Below are 15,585 nucleotides of genomic sequence, written 5' to 3' on the forward strand. Positions count from 1 at the left end.
CTCCGGCTGCTAAAGCTGCAGCTCTGCTCCAGGGAAGGCAGAGACCAAGACCTTCCTCTTCTTCTTCCTCCTCCCTTGCCTGAGCCCTGCAGAGCCCCCCGCCACAGGGATTTAGGATTCGTGGGGCTGCCCCCGCGCATCACCCCAATGGCAGCTTTAATCCCCAGGTCCACACAGAGGGGATGGGGGACAGGGACCCCCCAGTCTCCCTCCGACCCAGGAGGGACATGCCACCCTGCAGACTTTGTACCTGAGAGGGGAACCTCCCCCGGCAGAGCCACTGAAGGCTTTCCGTAATTAGCAATTAGCAGCCCTGACGAGCTCCCTCTGGCCTTTCCGAGAGCAGCTGAGCCCGATACTAACGAGATTTCCTGCTAATTACAGCAGCGAGCAGGGCCAGGCGGTCTCGGCGAGGCCAACGCAGGCAGCGACCGCACCGGGCTTTTGGCCGAGAACCTTTCTGAGTTCCTTGTGCTGGGAAAAAAAAGCGCTGGGGTCAGCTCAGGCCAGCGCTCACCGCTGCGCCCAGCTCCCGGCAGTGCCCGAGGACGCTGCTCCCGCCGCCGGCCCCGCTTTCTGCTCTCATTCATCATTTTGAGTCATTCCTGTCAAATAACGCGCGTTTCCGCCATGCCCGGCGTTGCACTGACCCGGAGCCCGGGCCAGCGGAAATCCAGCCCCTCGGACGAGCCCTGGGGACGTCCAGGGCGTCAGAGCACGCGGGAGGACGCCCAAACCCAAGCGCCGAGCACCCCAATGGGTTTTTCACCCCTCCCGAGCCGGGCTGTCAAGGCGGCCCCAAGCTGCGGGGTTAGGGTCAGCGCGCGCGGCTGCCAGGCTCCCCTCTCCCATCCAGGCGGCTTGGCGGTCCGGCCGGTGCGCGGCTCATCTGCGCCTCCCAAAAGTGGCTCCTACCCAGCCGGGCAGCCAACACGCGCCCCAGGCCCAGCTCGTGGCGCTCAGCTCGCTCGGGAACGCCCTAAAAACCCCTAAAATCACACCAAACACACATCCCCAGCGCTCGCTCCCCCCTGGCCGGCTCCCCAAGGCGTGAAAGCCCCCAGTTCCGCTCTCGCCGTATGCAGAGCCACGCGCCAACCAGTAGGTCCCGGCGGCGTTTCCCACCGCTGGCGCTGGGGATGTTAATTAAGGTGCTGGGAAGGAGCAATCCCAAATTGCCCCCTGGCCCAGCCCCTCGACAGGGTGGGCTTTCACCCCGCGGGAGGCACGTGGGTGCGTTCCCCACCGGGCTCCCCCGAAAGCAGACACAGCGCGATGGAAGAACCCCGTCCCGGCACTCACAGGCACGAGAGCATCGCAGGCGGTTGCTCACTTGGCTTTTATTGTCACGGGACGCGGCAGCGGGCAGTGCGGCGGGTCGCCGCGGGGCGGGGGGACGTGGGCGTGTTTCGGCGCAGGTCTTCCAGCTCGGCCACCTCCAGCGGCCACACAGCAGCAGGGAGCAAGAGGCACGACGCTGCGGGGAGGAGACGCCGCCAGCTGCCAGCCCCGCTCCTCTCCGTGCCTTTGCTGCCCCGTCTCCGCGCAAAAAAAAAAGACAAATTCTCAGCCACGGCGGGTTTCCCTCTGCGGACAGGGCGACAGCAGCCGAGGGATGGAGGAGCACCACACGCACCTCCCACTCTCAGCCTCGTTGCATCCGCGCTTCATGTTGTCGCCCCGCGGCTGCGCTCGGCCGCACGGCCAGGACACAGGCACCGGCGGGAGAAGCCATCCCGGGAACGCCACTCCCCCGGGATGGAGACGCGCGACCCCAGGCTGAGGTTCCTGGGCGCGTCAGAAACCCACCTCCGCCACGCACCGGCCCTGCGGCCAGGGGGGCCTGGGGGCACCGAGGGGCGGGCGCGGGCAGCGGCCACCGCCCCGGAGCAGCTGGCCGGGCTGGAAAGGTTTTGAGCCCCATCGCTAACCGGCGCAGAAGCGACGGCCCCTTTCCCCAGGACGGGGGTGGCTGGCGGCCCAGGAGCCGGCGCGACCCTCGGGGCCACCCCGGTGCGGGGGGTGTGCGCCTCGGGGCACAAACCACTTTATCAGGGGAGCGGGGACACCCAGGCAGATGTGGCTGTGCCGGGTCCGGTCCCCGCTGAAACACTTCTGACCGTGCAAGGGCCAACCCCACACCACCCAGGTCACCACCGACCACCTTCACCGCTGACTTCAGCCCTGCGGGAGGAGGAAGAGGGAGCAAAGGGGTGAGACGGACAAAGAACACCCTCCCTGCAGGCACAAAGCCCGTTTGTGAAAGCTCACAGGGTTTAAAAGGCTGTAGGACCCCGTCCCACCCTCCCTGGGAGCCTGCACAGCCCCACAAGCTGCTCCTCAGCCCCGGGGCCGAAGCAGCGGGCGCCCTGGCCGCAGGGTGACCCGTCCCTCCGTCCCGGCGCGGCCGTCGCTCTCGCCGCCGTGCTGGGGACGCTCACTCGGGGATGTAGTCCCTGAAGGAGTTAAAGCTGAGGCTCCGGCCCGCTGAGTTCAAGGTGGAGCTGGCTTGCATCTTCGGGATCTTCTCCATCAGCTTCGACACCGTCCTCCTCTTGAAGGAGCCCGGGGAGAAGTGCCCCTGCCTCATGAGCTCCTGGTAGAGGGCATTGAACACTGCCACCGTCTCTTCGTAGCTGTCCCGCGTGGAGATCTCATAGAAAGGCAGCTTCAAGGCTTTGGAGAGGTTTTCGCCGTCCTCCGTGGACACCATCCTGTCGAACTGCAGGTCCTTCTTGTTGGCCACGATGACGACAGGGGGCTGCTCGCTCCCGCCGCTCCGCTTGGGGCTGGCGTGGAGGTGGTTGATGAGGAAGCACAGCCGCATCACCTCGTCGAAGCTGCACCTGTCTGTCACCGAGTAGACCACCGCGAAGCCGTCGCCCCACTTGATCTTCTCCTCTATCTGCAGCGAATCCTCCTCCTGCCGGGCAGACAGCTCGTGTTAACCCCAGCAGCCCAGCGGCTCCTGAATACCAACACCAACGGCTGCAACCCAGAAGAGCGCCCGAGGGGCCCTCACCCCCTCCCTGGAGGGTTTGGGCCCTGGGCTTGCACTCGGCAGCGGCTTGCGGAGCCGGGAACCTGACGGGTTGGGCAGAACAGCAGATGGAGACGGCAATCGGCCCCGTCCTGGCGTGGACAGGGGGGGTTGGTGCCCCCACAGCGGGCGCGCAGGGGCAGGGCTGGATGGGAAGCCGGCACAGGGCTCTCCGTCGCCCACCATCCCGGTGGCTCCTGGGACCCAGCACCCTCTCGCTGCCCCGCGCCGTCTCCCTGCGTCAGGACGCTTCACCGAGGCGGGGAGCAGAGCTGCACCGCACACCGGTAAGGGGAATGGCAAAATACTTAGCTGGGGCCATGACACGATTGATGTTAGAGAGACATAAACTCTCCAAAACACCCTTTTTCCGAGATAAATGTGTTTCGGATACAACAGACTAAGGCTGGTGGAAAAGCAAGGATGGCCTTCAATGCCAGTCGGCGGCGTTTTCCAGGGCCAGCCAGCCACGAAGCGGCGCGAGCTCACCTGTCCTGCCGTGTCGAGGATCTCGAAGTGCACCATCTCCCCGTCGATGACGGCCGTGTGTCTGTAGATCATTTCTGGAGGAGGACGGACAGGAAAGCCCCTGTGAGGGATGCCCCCGCGCAGCGAACGCCAGCGCAGGTGGCCGTGGCGCACGGCGCGCTGGAGAGGTCGATCTTCACCCGCTGCGACCTACAGCACGGGCACGGGGTGGGACCAGGGACACTCGCCGCATGGGCTCTGCGTTTTACAGCGCCGCACGGAGCGAGCCCACGGGAGGAAGCGGCAGCAGGCAGGGAGGAAAAACAAATTCCGGGGGAAAAAAGCATCGCTCGCCAAAAGAAGCAAGGAGCGGAGATGGAAAGGGCAGCCGGGGCCGCGCGGGGCCGAGTGTCGAGCCAAGCCTTTCCCTCGGGTCCCCTGTGAACCAGCCGGGTCAGAGCGACACGGAGACGGCCCAGATGTCCCAGCCGGCAGGCGACAGCGCAGTTCGGCAGAAGGACGCACAGCCAGCGATCCGCAATTTCTGCCGTACTTCAGCAGGGGTGTGGCTGGAGTACCCAAAAAACCTCAAACCCCAGGCAAACGCAACTCGTGGAAGACAGGACAGCACCAAGCCACTGCCCCAGGTGCCTCCTTCCCCATATAGCCACCTCCCAGCCCGTTGTTTGAGGCTGGCGAAGCGCCATGCTTCCTCCTGCGGTGCCGGCGCCTCAGCTCACCAGATTTTGGCCTTAACAAAACAGAAAAGGAAAAAGGGACCCGAGAGCCTTGGTGGCCGGTGGCTCTGCCCACTGCCAGTCTGGGCCAGGAGGAAGAGGAGCAGATCCGGTGAGAATGGGGACAGAGTTGGCCAAGCCAGCGGCAGCAGTGAAAGCAACAAGAAGGGTTTCACCTACCCAGCGTTGGGTCGTAGTCTCCAATGAATCTCCTGGTGATGAATCGTACGGTCAAGGCTGTAAAAAACCACAACAAAGCCGGTTACGGTTGTCAGTACACAGCAGACACGGGCTGGTTGAGGCGGAGGGATGGAGCGGAGACCGGGAGAGCGGCCAAGGGCACCAGGAGGAGACGTCCCGGCAGCGATGCTGCAAACGCGGCCCCGTGAGGTTTGCGTCCTTGCGGGTGCCCGAGCAGGCTGGGGCACTGCCGCGCGCCAGCTGCGGCTGCCCGGGAACGCCAGCGAAAGCGACAATACAGCGGCAAATCGCCCGATTGTGGTGGGAAAGGCGAGGCTGACAGTACGCCAGGACGCGCGGACGCGGCAGCTCGGGAGCCCCGAGAGCGGCAGCAGGAGATGGCTGGGCTCCGCTGTGGCGGCCGACACCGCAGGCGTTTCACCACACCTGGCAGGCGGCGGCGGGAGAAACCCGGGCAGAGCCGCCCCCCGGAACGCAGCAGGACGCACAGGCGGAAGGCGGCTCCTCGCACGGGGAATTCACTGCAGCGCGGTTTGTGTGACCCGAGCCAGGCGCGCCGCAGGGAGAGGGGAGGGCGGTCGGCGCCAATGTGGTGAAATCCATCGCAAAGCCAAAGTCGGGGGCACGCGGGGCACGGCAAACCGTTCCGTCTGCTGGCACCGCACCGACACGCAGACCGAGTCACTTGGCCCGGCGCTTCCTCCTCGCCAGGGCAGGGAACGGCAGGAACAGCCACGGCAGAGCGGCGCGGCAATTAGACCCCTCGCATCCGATGAGCGCATCTCTCCGCTCCAGCACCCGGGAGCTGCGGAGCCCGAGTCCCACGTAACGCCGGGCTGGGCGGGGGCCTGCTCCCGCGGGAGGCTCGCCCGGCAGCTCCACGGACCGCGGCGAGGGCTTCTCCTCACCGGGGAGAAGGGCTGCTTCTGGCCATCCCCCCGAGCCGGGCTGTGGAGACAGCCGAGCCCGGAGCATTCCAGGTGAGCAAGCTCCCTGGGACCGCCACGGAACAAATAAACCGGACGCTCCGTACACTTTCCCGTAAGGGGCAGCAAGAGCTTTGCCGTCGTGCCCGGTCTCTACTCAGGCGTTTCCAGCGATGGGGGCCGCAGGCAGGGCTGAGGCTCAGCTGGCAAACGGCCTCAGGGGGAAAAGCAGAGGCTTCCTAACTAACGAAGCAATCCGGAGGTGCTGGAAATCCCGCGGCTCTGCCCGGGGCAGGAGGCAGCCAGAGCGTGGCCGTCATCCTGCTGCCAGAGCACCGAGCGTTGCTGAACATCCCCGGTGCGGCCAAAGGGCCACGAAACCGCCCCTGCCCGGAGCAGCGCTGGGTTTACCACAGCCCCCGGCTCCTGAGCCCCGCAGTGCAGCAGCCCTGGGGCCGCGGCAGGGCCACCGCGGTGCCGGGATGGCACGCGAGGCAGCCAGGGGAGACCGGCGCTCGCCAAAATGGCGAGATGGTACCGAGCCATTGGCGAGATGATGCTACCACGCCAGCTTCGCTTCAGGAGGAGCGCGGCGAGGCCGGCAGCATCCCAAGGGTGGATGCAGGAATGCGGCGCTGAAGAGCTGGCCAGAGATGTGTTTTCGCTTTGAAGTAAGGCTGACGTACTTTCGACTTGACTTTTCACACCTGCAGCCTCAAGCACCCCACAAAAAAGCCCGGGAGAGCTGCAAGGAGCCCATGATGCTCGGGCTGAAGGGGAGACCCCCTGGCCAAGCTCAAAGGCTTGTTTTTCCACTCGCCTTCATCTCCATCCCCACCCTCCGGAACATCTTCCTGCTGGGAATTGCCTTTAGGATGCAGCAGGGAGGACCTGGAAAGCAGTAGCCTCTCCCAAAGCAGCTCTCCGTCCCGGCAGAGCTGCCTGGGTGCAATCTTTCTGGTGCAGACAGAGAAACCCGCGGTTCGGAGGCCGGACGGAGCGCGGGCGCAGGGCTAATGGAAGCGACGCTGGAGCCCTCAGAGGTGTTAATGACGGCAGCGGGTAGGGACAGGCTGCGCGGGGACGGGAGTGGGAGGCTGAGAGCTGGCTTGGAGAGGCGGCAGGAGCAGAAAGTGAAATTGCTGGAAAATGAGAGGGAATGGGGGAAAAAAACCCAAGAGCAAGAGCAAGGCAGGGGCGCAGAGCCCCGGAAGGACGAGATGGCGAGGCTGCACACCAGGCGTCAGCGCAGCAGCAGAACGAAACAGAGCCGGAGTGCGACGGGAGAACAGAGCTCCCCAAACCCGGGATGGGGTGTGAACCCCCCCAAAACCACCAGACGCAGATGAAAAGCTGACACCAGGCGGGACTGGCGCGCTCCCGCGCCAAGCTTGCTTCCCCCCCCATGCAAACTGGGGGCAGTTGGTCCCCACTGGCCCTCAGCAAACGTCCCCGGTGCCCGGCTCCTGCGCACCCGCACCGCAGCGGTCAGGACCTGCGCGTTCAGCCCGGGAGCGTGGCTCCCTGCCCGAGCCGGGTGTTCTGCCTCCTCAGCCCCAGCATCTCTGCCACAGCACCTTCCCCTGCCCTCCGGCACCACCCAGGACGTTCGCCATCCCCGGGCTGTCCGAGCCGCCCCTGCGTGTCAAACCCTGCCCGTCAGAGAAGGGATTTGCTGGAACAAGCGCATAATTCGGCAAAACCGCGCTGGGGAGACGCCCAAGGGTCCAGCAGGAGGCACGGATCAGCATCCCCAAAGAGGCGCTCGGATCAGCAGGGGGAGAGCGAGACAGCCCGGCTCCGTCTCTCGAAAGCACCTGACTCTGTCTCGTGTGTTCGGCAGGCGCCCAAAGCCGGAGCGCATGGTGTTCTACCAGAAGAGGAGCCAATTAAATTGATTAAAAATTGGCCGGAGCGCAAGAACACGAGCGACGCTGCCAATCGGAAGAAGCGGATGCAGGCAGAGAGGCGTCAGCACATCCACGCAGCCTTATAAGGAGGTTTTTTTTTCCCCCATCTTGAACACAAGTAACCTCAGAAAGGGCTCTTTGGGGAGCCCTAAAGCTGGACAGGTTCATTTTATATTCGGTTTGGTCCTTGGGAACGGCTACGGGATGGTGCGGCGCACGGTTACCCCACTGACGCGGGACAGGCTGGGTACCCCAGGACGGCATCGCCCCGCGCCGCTCCGTCTGTGCTGCCGTAACGCAGCTCCCCGGCCCGCGGAGCGGCTCGCAGCACCCATTCATCTTCAGGTCGCGTCCCGTAAGCAGAGCTCCCCTCCCAAGCACAGCCCAGTTTACACTGGCTGGCGTCAGCAGCGGAGGACGGGGATAACGCAAGCTCTGGCTGCCGGGTTTGCAGCCTCCCGCGGGTGATTTACGCAGCCCGGGCCAAATCTTCAAACTCCCCACGGGGTTCAGCTGTGGGCCTGCACCCAAACCCGGCCCCGCATGGAGCAGCAGCCCTGGAACATTTCCAAACCGCTCCAAAAAATCAAACTCTTGCTGAGAATTGAGGGTTTTTTCCCCCTTTTGCAGCTGTCAGATGTTAATTGTCCTTTTGCTGGTTCACGCACCTCACCCCCAGCTCTCCCAGCTCCTGTTCCCGCAGGGGCGATGCCCACAGCTCAGCCGGGCGATGCCCTGCCGCAGGGTCCACTCGCATCCCGCTGGCGCTGGGAGCTCGGTGGCTCAGGGGCAGGTTTGGGTGAAACCCGCAGCTCAGCCCCGCACGATGCCCAGCCGCGCTGGCGAGGGGGGTGCCGGGGCCGAAGGCAGCTGGAGGAACCGTCGAAGCCCCTCGGCGTGACCCGACCCTGCGGAGGAGGCACAGCGGCCTCCCACCCGCTCCATGCCGGGCGGGATTAACGCGGCGGGGGGCAGCACGGGTGTTCGGGCCAGGGCGGGGGGCGAGCCAAAGCGCTGCGTACGCTTTGTACAACCACCACGCGCAGCTCGCTCTGCTTGCGGGGGCTTCGAGGCCAAACATCACCCATGGGACCCCTCGTCCGTGCTCCGCGGACGCCGGGGCTGAGCCCCGTTCCCCTGCTCCCGCTGCCCAGCGCTGGGCTGCTCATCAAGATCTGGGAGCCGCCTCCTTTCATTCAGTGAGGGAAATCACGGTTTTTCACTAACGCTGGGCGAGAGGAACGCGCCGGCCAGCCAGGCGAGAGGCCAGCCAGGCGAGAGGCTCGCCGGTTGCTGTCTGTGGAAACGCAACTTCGACAGCACCGATGGCCGAAGCCGCGGACCCCGAGCCCGGGCGAGGTGCCGCTGCCGCGTATTTAACGGGTTTGCCTCTTCCGGAGCGGTGAGGCGGCTGGGCATCGTCCTGTCCCCGAGGTCACGGCAGCCCTGGCTGCGTCCCCTCAGCTCTGCATGGGCTGCAGCTCCCTGGCCCTGCCGCGCTAAAACTGACGCGGACCCCTGTGGACACGCGCCTTTCCTCGCCGGCGACAGGTGCCTCTCACCACCGCGCGTGGATGCCGAGCAGGGGTGGAGCGGAGGCCGCCTTCGCCCACGGGTGCTGGCAGCCGGGCCGGAGGAGCGGGAAGGGGCCCAGGGGTGAAGGAGCGAGCTCGGGCGCTGCCAGCTCGGCACCCCAAATCCACGTGCCGCAGCCGGAGAGCACGCAGCAGAGTGCAGGGAAAGGAGTTTTCCGAAAGGAAAACGAAGCCCAGCCCTGTCACGCGAGGCTCTGCGAACCCCGCTCCCCTGGCCCAAGCGCAGCAGCAAACCCCGAGCGCCCCGAAAGCGCCCCGGCAGCGATGTCCCACCCCGGCCCGCAGCCCCGCGCGCTGCGTGGAAAAACCCCGCGGGACGAGCCCCGGGCTGCAAAGCGCCCACGGCAAAAACTGCAGAGGAGGGAAACTCCGTGCCCTTCGACGTGAGGGTCCCACTCGGGGGACGCGGTCACGGGAGAAACTCGGTCCCCAGCCCGGTTTTTCTGCTGCCCAGCCCCGGCCGGAGCCCCGGGAAGGAGACGGGGGGTGCGGGGGGCTGCGGGGCGGATGCAGGGGACGGAGGGGGATGCAGGGTGGGATGCCGGGGGGGGATGCTGGTCGGGGGGATGCCGGGGAGCCCCCTCCTACCTGTCTTGCCCACGGCGCTCTGCCCCAGCACGACGAGGCGCAGGGACCGGCCCGGGCTGAGGCTGACGGAGCGGCGCAGGGGCCGCGGGAAGCTCATGCCGGGGCCGGGGCCGGGGCCGGGGCCGGGGCCGGGGCCGGGGGTCGGGGGCCGGGGTCCGGGCTCAGCCCAGCTCCGCCGCGCTCCCCGCTCCGCCGGGCGCTGCCCCGCCGGCTCCGCCCCGGGGCCGGGCTCAGCCCCGGCTCGGTGCAGGCGGTCCCGACTGATGCCCCCCCCCCTTCCTCCTCCTCCTCCTCCTGCCTCAGCGGGGTCCGGGTGCGGAGGAGCCGGGCCGGGGGGGGTGGGGGGTGTTGGTGCCCCCTCGCCCTGCACGGAACCGGCCCCGGGAGCTGCTCACCCCCGGGGGGCAAAGCGGGGAGAGAGCGGAGGGGACCCCAGCACCGCCCCGGGCCGGGACGTGAGGGCAGGGGGCTGCCTCCCCCAAATCCCTGCTGAAATCATGGCTTCGGCTCCGGCCCGCAAGACGAGGTGGGAAGGACAGGAGCTGGCTCCAGTAAAGACAAAATGTGGCCCTAAGAAAGACAAAATGTGGCTCCAATAAAGACAGAAGCTGGCTCGGCCCCCAGCCTTCCCCTCGCCCCATGGCTCACGCGCAGCCCCAGCCGCTGCCCGCTCCCCCCCCGGGGTCAGGAGCAAACCCTGGCTCTGCGCAAGCCAGCGCCGAAATCCCCGCGGGCGTCAAAGAGCCAAAGCCTCGCGCCAGGCCTGGCACCCAGCTCTGCACGCGCTTGGGTGCGGCAGCGGCGCGAGGCCGTTCGACAGCGGCGCAGCCCAGAGCGAGGGGTGATGGGTGCATGTGTGCACATGCGCGTGGGCACGCGTGGCTCGGCCGCAGCGAGCGTGGATGTGTGTGGTGGGTGCGCGGAGCGCTGGGGAGAAGGGAAGAGACCTGCGAAGCCTCAGCTGTCTGCAGCGACGCCCAGGACGCGGCTTCGCGCGGCACAGACGCAGGGCTGACACCAGCCCCGCAAACTCCAGCAGAAGAGACCTGACCAGTCCCAAACGCCTGCCCGAGGGATTCGGTCTCCTTTCGGAGGCTTCAGTCGTTCCCCCGGCATGGGGCGCTCTGCCTGAGTATCTCGGGTGACTGCGCGCAGCAGAGCGCAGCCCATCCCTGACGCCTCGGACCGGTAACGCGAGAGCCGGTATTTATAGTCCGTATCACGTGTGGAAAGTGAACATCGCTGGTGGCTACCGAAGGGTTAGCGCACGCCGGCGCCTGCGCGGGCGTCTCGCGTGCCGGGCACAGCGCTGGCTGGAGGGGGGCCCAGCCAAACCAGGGGAACCTGGAGGACTCTGCTCAGAGAGGAGCCGCCCTCACCCAGAAACTTGTCTCACCATCGCAAGCTGGCACGTGCTTCCCCACACACGTGCGTCTGTGCATCGGCTGCTCACAACCGTGTTCCCGCTCCGCTTCTCCAGAGCTGAAGTTCACAGCTCAGCTACATCTGGAGCCCAGGAGACAACAGCAGAGCAGTAAATCGCGGATTTCAGGACAAGAGCCGATTCCCAGCTGGGGAAGAGAGGGGGTGGCAAGAAAAAGAAGTCTCGGTTGTGTTCCTTTCCTATTTTTAGCCCGATTTCCTAAGGAAATGAGATGCCTGCAATCAAGTCCTCTGTTTTCCTCAATACCATTTTTGAATCCATTGCCCAGTTCCAGCCAAATCTGACGGTGAGGGAGAAGCTGCAGAGAAAATTCTTTGCCTGCAAGTTTCGTGACAAAATAAATGGTCCGATTTCATGGAAAATCACCCCTCGCACTTTGGAAGGCAGGAACCAGTGGACAGGGTCCTGGCTGGAGGAAGCGGAGGTTCAGGGGATTCACGGCAGATGCTCTCTGTGTGGAGAAGGCTTCTTCTGGGGCCACCTCGCACAAAGTCTGTCAAGCTCAAGAAACAGAGCCCTGGGCAACAACCGACCTTTGGTCCTTTGGCCCTCCCTGGCCTCCTCTTCCGACCCTCCACGCCCACGCACCCAAGGGTGGCTCTCAGCAAACCAGCTCTGCCGCGCAGATGGGCTGCTGGAACACGGAGCGCCGTTCCGGCGGCAGGGCCCGCGGAGGAGGCGTGGGGAGGCGGCGTTTCCATTCCCACGATCTCCTGCGTTTCTTCTGCCTTCAGGACAGAACACAAGCATCGGGCAGCGCCCACTCCAAACTCCTTTTGGTGGTAAGTGTGTAAGTCCAGCCAAGCGCAGAGCGATGGTACGCTTGGACAGCCCGCGCCAGCGCTTTGAAGGAGAAACGTCTCTGGCCAGCTTGCATCCAGCCTCCTCCTCTCCCTCCAGAACAGCGTGTGGTTTCACTGACCTCAAAACCAGAGCCAGGAGTAGGCTGACCCAGACCAGGACCTGTGCCAATTTCTTTCTTTTTCGGGAGCACCCAGAGATGCTCCTGCTCACCTCGCGCTCAGATCTCCTCGGCACGGTGGGAAGGGACACGCGGCTCCCCACGCGTGCCTTCAGTGCCGGTGCCTACGTGGTCCCACGTCTGCTGGGGACCTTTCAGCTGGAGGACAAGGGAAACAAGACTTCATCATCTGCCACCGCGGAATAAACCACCTCCAGCCTAACAAAGCACCTGTGGCGGGGCCAGACAGAAGGAGGTGGAGCAGATATTGCTTTCTGTTGAAATATTTGTGGTCAGGCTATTCCATACTTGCCGCTTTTTAGAGACGTGGAGTCTGCACTGGGAAAGAGGCCAAATGCACCCATGAATCATGTCCCTGCAAAAATAAAAATCCAGCAGAAATGAAAAGCTGTCCCAAAGCAGACAAAGAAGCAAACCACCTCAGATCCTGAGCTAAACCCCTACCAGATCTCCTCTCATTCTGAGAGCTGCCCAGCAAAGGGAACCTTGCTGCTTCTGAAAGAAAGAGAAGCTGCGTGTTTGTTTTTATTTAGAAAAGGAAGAGAAAGTAAAAGCCGGTCCCCTTTCTCTCCACTAGATGATCTGACGGTGCGGGATGTGAGAAGATCTACGCAGAAACCAGCTCAGTTTCAAGCCGACTTCAGAGCCGGCACTCCGTTTTCAGAAATGACTACGTGTTCCAAGCTTTGGTCCCACAACATTTAGCTCACCTCCTCAGCCTCCGCTGGAAGGGCTCAACCCCACATTCCCACTCACATATCGCATTTAATTGTCGCTCGCTAACGACTGTGCAGTCACTGCTCCTGTTGAGGCACACCGCAGCGGCAAGCTCCGCCGCTAGCACGCCTCGTGAGAGTTAACGCCGGACGGGCCTGTCGGGGAATGCTCTCCGAGAATATAACTGAAGCCATGCCGCCCTGTCAATAAACATATTTTTGGTTGCTATAGCAAAGCCAGCACACACTTAAAAAGCGCTCGCAGACCTCAGGGCCTCTCCTTCCTCAGCAGCTTTGCAGGCTCGCTGCGTTCCTACCGAAACCAGACCCCGACTTTGCTTCAGCCGCGCGAAAGCTGTGCGAGCAGCCAGGCAGGGACGCGGCGGCAGCGGCGACATGGCTCCCCGTCACTTCTCCCATGTTCTGTAAATAGGGAAAGAGAAAACGGGCGAAAGGCACCTAGCCCCAGCGCTCGCTCACGCCCCGGCTTGTCTGACTGCTCCGTGTCGGCCCGGCCTCGCTGGTGAAGCATTCCCTTTCTCTTCTGAACCAAGGGGCTGGTTTTTTTTTGGTCAGAAGAGACAAGAAAACCCCTAGTGCAAGAGAAATCAAACCAGCGCAGTATCCTGGTGTTAAATTCTGTCTGTTGCCGATTTCTAGCCGCTGAGGCGTATTTCAATGTGCAGCCAGAACGCAGCCAGATCATGCTGAGAAAATAAATCTGGCTCCATCTAAGAGTTCAAAGACGCCTTCGCAAAGCTGACAGGAAAATAAAACACAGCAAAGGGGCACATTAACAGCATTTCCCTTCCCGAACAACGTGTCCTAAGAACTTTCCAAGCTGCTCTGCCACTTCAACAGGACAAGCACCTGCAGCTCCGGACACGGCAGCGCACGGGAACGGCAGAGCAGATCCAAGTGCCGTAACCAAGCTGCCAAACCCCTTTGCTGGCCCTTGGGTCCCAAAGAGGCAGTTCTGCGCACTTTGGGTTTTTCGCAGACACTGACGCTTACCACGTCTATTGCACTTCGTTAGGCTGCACAAGTAACGGATCCTCACAACGGGAAGCCTCCACGCTGCAAGAAATGGCGTTGCTTGGGAAGCTTATTTTAGAACGCAGAACTTGCCAAGGGGAGGAAGAGGAACCCCATCACGTAGGTAATTAAAAACTCGCCCAGACAGAGAGCCGGAGAGACGCCGCAGAAAGCTGTCCTGTCGGACGACCAGCATGGGCCGTTTCCCCTTCAATCAGGATGACGATCTCTCTGTTGTCAGGAGGCCAAACCCAAATCCAAGCACCCTGAACCCAAATCCAAGCACCCCGAAGCTGCAGACCTTGCACCTAAGCAGCCGTGACCACTGCGTCCCGTTGGAGGCTTTAGAAGAGCAGCATTAGCCTTCTAGACGATTGAAACCTCGCTCCAAACCAACGCTTGAAAGCACCTGTATCTGAGAGGGAGGAGGAAAAACCCGCAGCCACAACTGCATGAGGGTGCCACGGCCCACCGCTCTCGAAAGGGCGAAGGATGAGGTCACGGCTGGGCTGAACCTCGGCCAGGCCAGCAGCTCATCCATCTCTTGTGCGACAGCGCGTGCCCTTTGCTGCCGCGGCGCATGTTGCGTCAGGGCTTGGCTAAACACCGCCCTGCGGTACCAGAACCGGGGAGCGAGCGGTGTCCCGAGGCCCTGCACGGTCCGTCTGGGGTCCAGAGAGCAGCCGAGCCAGGAAGCCAGCCCGCTGCACCCACACCTTCGCGCTCAAAACGGGGGAACGCGAGAGCGACGCGGGGCTGACGCGGAGCTGGCAGAGAGCACCGGCACCTCCCGACAGCTCCTTCCGAGCAAACCTCCCGGCAGCCCAGCTGGCGGGGAAACAACGCTGCCTTGTTGTGCAAAAATGTCAGCGCTGCAAAGCCTGTTGTCCTGCCGGGGAGCGAAGCGGAGTCCTCCCGACATTCTTCGAAAGCGCGAGACAGAAACCAGAACAGGCAGCGGCTTTGTGGCCAGCGGGCAGGGAGCAGGCGCTGGAATCCGGGTCTGAGTCACGGCAGACGGACGCTCTCCGCTCCAGCTCTCCAGCCCCCCTCCGGGCAGCAAACCCTCACTTACCCAAACGGCACCAAGGGGGGAAACGGAGGACAGATGCCACCGCTTGCTCTAGAGGAGCTGGCCGGCCGGAGCTCAGGCCTGGTTCTCCTCTGAGCCATGTCTGATCGAGCGACTCTGGGCAAAGCGCCCCTCAAACTCCATCCTGATCCGGCGCTGACGCGCTGCCCCACGAGATGTTCTGTCCTAACAGATAAATTTCCACCATGAATCAGTGCTTAGGAAAAAAAAAAAAAAAAAAAAGCCTGCTTTGTTGAGAAATTTCTGCTCTTAAACTATGTGAGTACATTTAGCAGCCAGAAAGCGGAGCACCAGCAGCCACCCCCAACACGTGAAATCAAATGGAGACTCACGACTTCACTCCGGAGAAGAACCAGGGATTCCTGTTTCTACTTGGAAAGGCAAAAAAGCTTTTTCCTTAAATTCCTCTGAAGAAAATGTCAAAAATAATCCCCTTTTGCCTCAGTGCGAATGCATCATTTCAATAAAACCTGAATATCTTGCTCTAGTTTTATAACATAAAATTTTCAAAACAAACCCCAGGACTTGCTGATACCGGTGGAATTTTCCCTTCCTGCATTTTTCTCCCTGGAATGCTGTGAAGCCACCCTAGTTCCATACAGTCTCTCACTTGGATTAGAATTACATTTCCCAAGGGCTTTTCTGGGGACCAGTTTTACACATCAGCTTAAGGCATTTGCTTTCTTTTGCATCAACACTGGGCTCTTCCTTCCGTATTTTCGAGCCTCTCTCGTTATTTCCAAGCCTTTCTCCGTAACCAGGAAGGACAGCAGATTCCCCCCACATCCTCCCAAAGCCAGGACACGCGTGCTGTTCCTCAGCCCTAGCACTCACAAGCCTCACAGAACGC

The 15,585-nt window shown here is 62.9% G+C and overlaps 1 protein-coding gene across 2 annotated transcripts; it reads right to left on the bottom strand.

The window, feature by feature from the left end:
• Window positions 1-1,320: 1,320 nt before the first annotated feature.
• LOC147600694 (ras-related and estrogen-regulated growth inhibitor-like) lies at window positions 1,321-11,841 on the bottom strand. 2 transcript variants are annotated; one of them, XM_086749989.1, is made up of 4 exons: window positions 10,862-11,841; window positions 4,426-4,482; window positions 3,530-3,603; window positions 1,321-2,923 (listed from the first exon to the last, which is right to left on the bottom strand). In XM_086749989.1, exons 1-4 carry the CDS (start codon window positions 10,905-10,907, stop codon window positions 2,438-2,440), a joined length of 663 nt encoding a protein of 220 aa, XP_086606115.1. In that variant the 5' UTR covers window positions 10,908-11,841; the 3' UTR covers window positions 1,321-2,437. The 2 variants fall into 2 exon arrangements, with proteins under 2 accessions (XP_086606115.1, XP_086606114.1); XM_086749988.1 differs by lacking the exon at window positions 10,862-11,841 and adding an exon at window positions 9,466-9,680.
• Between the last annotated feature and the right edge of the window lie 3,744 nt (window positions 11,842-15,585).

Source organism: Chlamydotis macqueenii, chromosome 5 (genome assembly GCF_036417535.1).
Source record: "Chlamydotis macqueenii isolate bChlMac1 chromosome 5, bChlMac1.mat, whole genome shotgun sequence".
NCBI classification, from domain to species: Eukaryota; Metazoa; Chordata; class Aves; order Otidiformes; family Otididae; genus Chlamydotis; species Chlamydotis macqueenii.

Bases quoted from the DNA above. Each gene is read 5' to 3' on its own strand.
- LOC147600694 (XM_086749988.1), bottom strand. From the start codon at position 9,562: ATGAGCTTCCCGCGGCCCCTGCGCCGCTCCGTCAGCCTCAGCCCGGGC. The intron at 4,483-9,465 runs GTAGGAGGGGGC...GGTTTTTTACAG, and splicing joins GAGCGCCGTGGGCAAGACAG to CCTTGACCGTACGATTCATC. The intron at 2,924-3,529 runs GTGAGCTCGCGC...TCTGCCCGGCAG, and splicing joins TCCTCGACACGGCAGGACAG to GAGGAGGATTCGCTGCAGAT.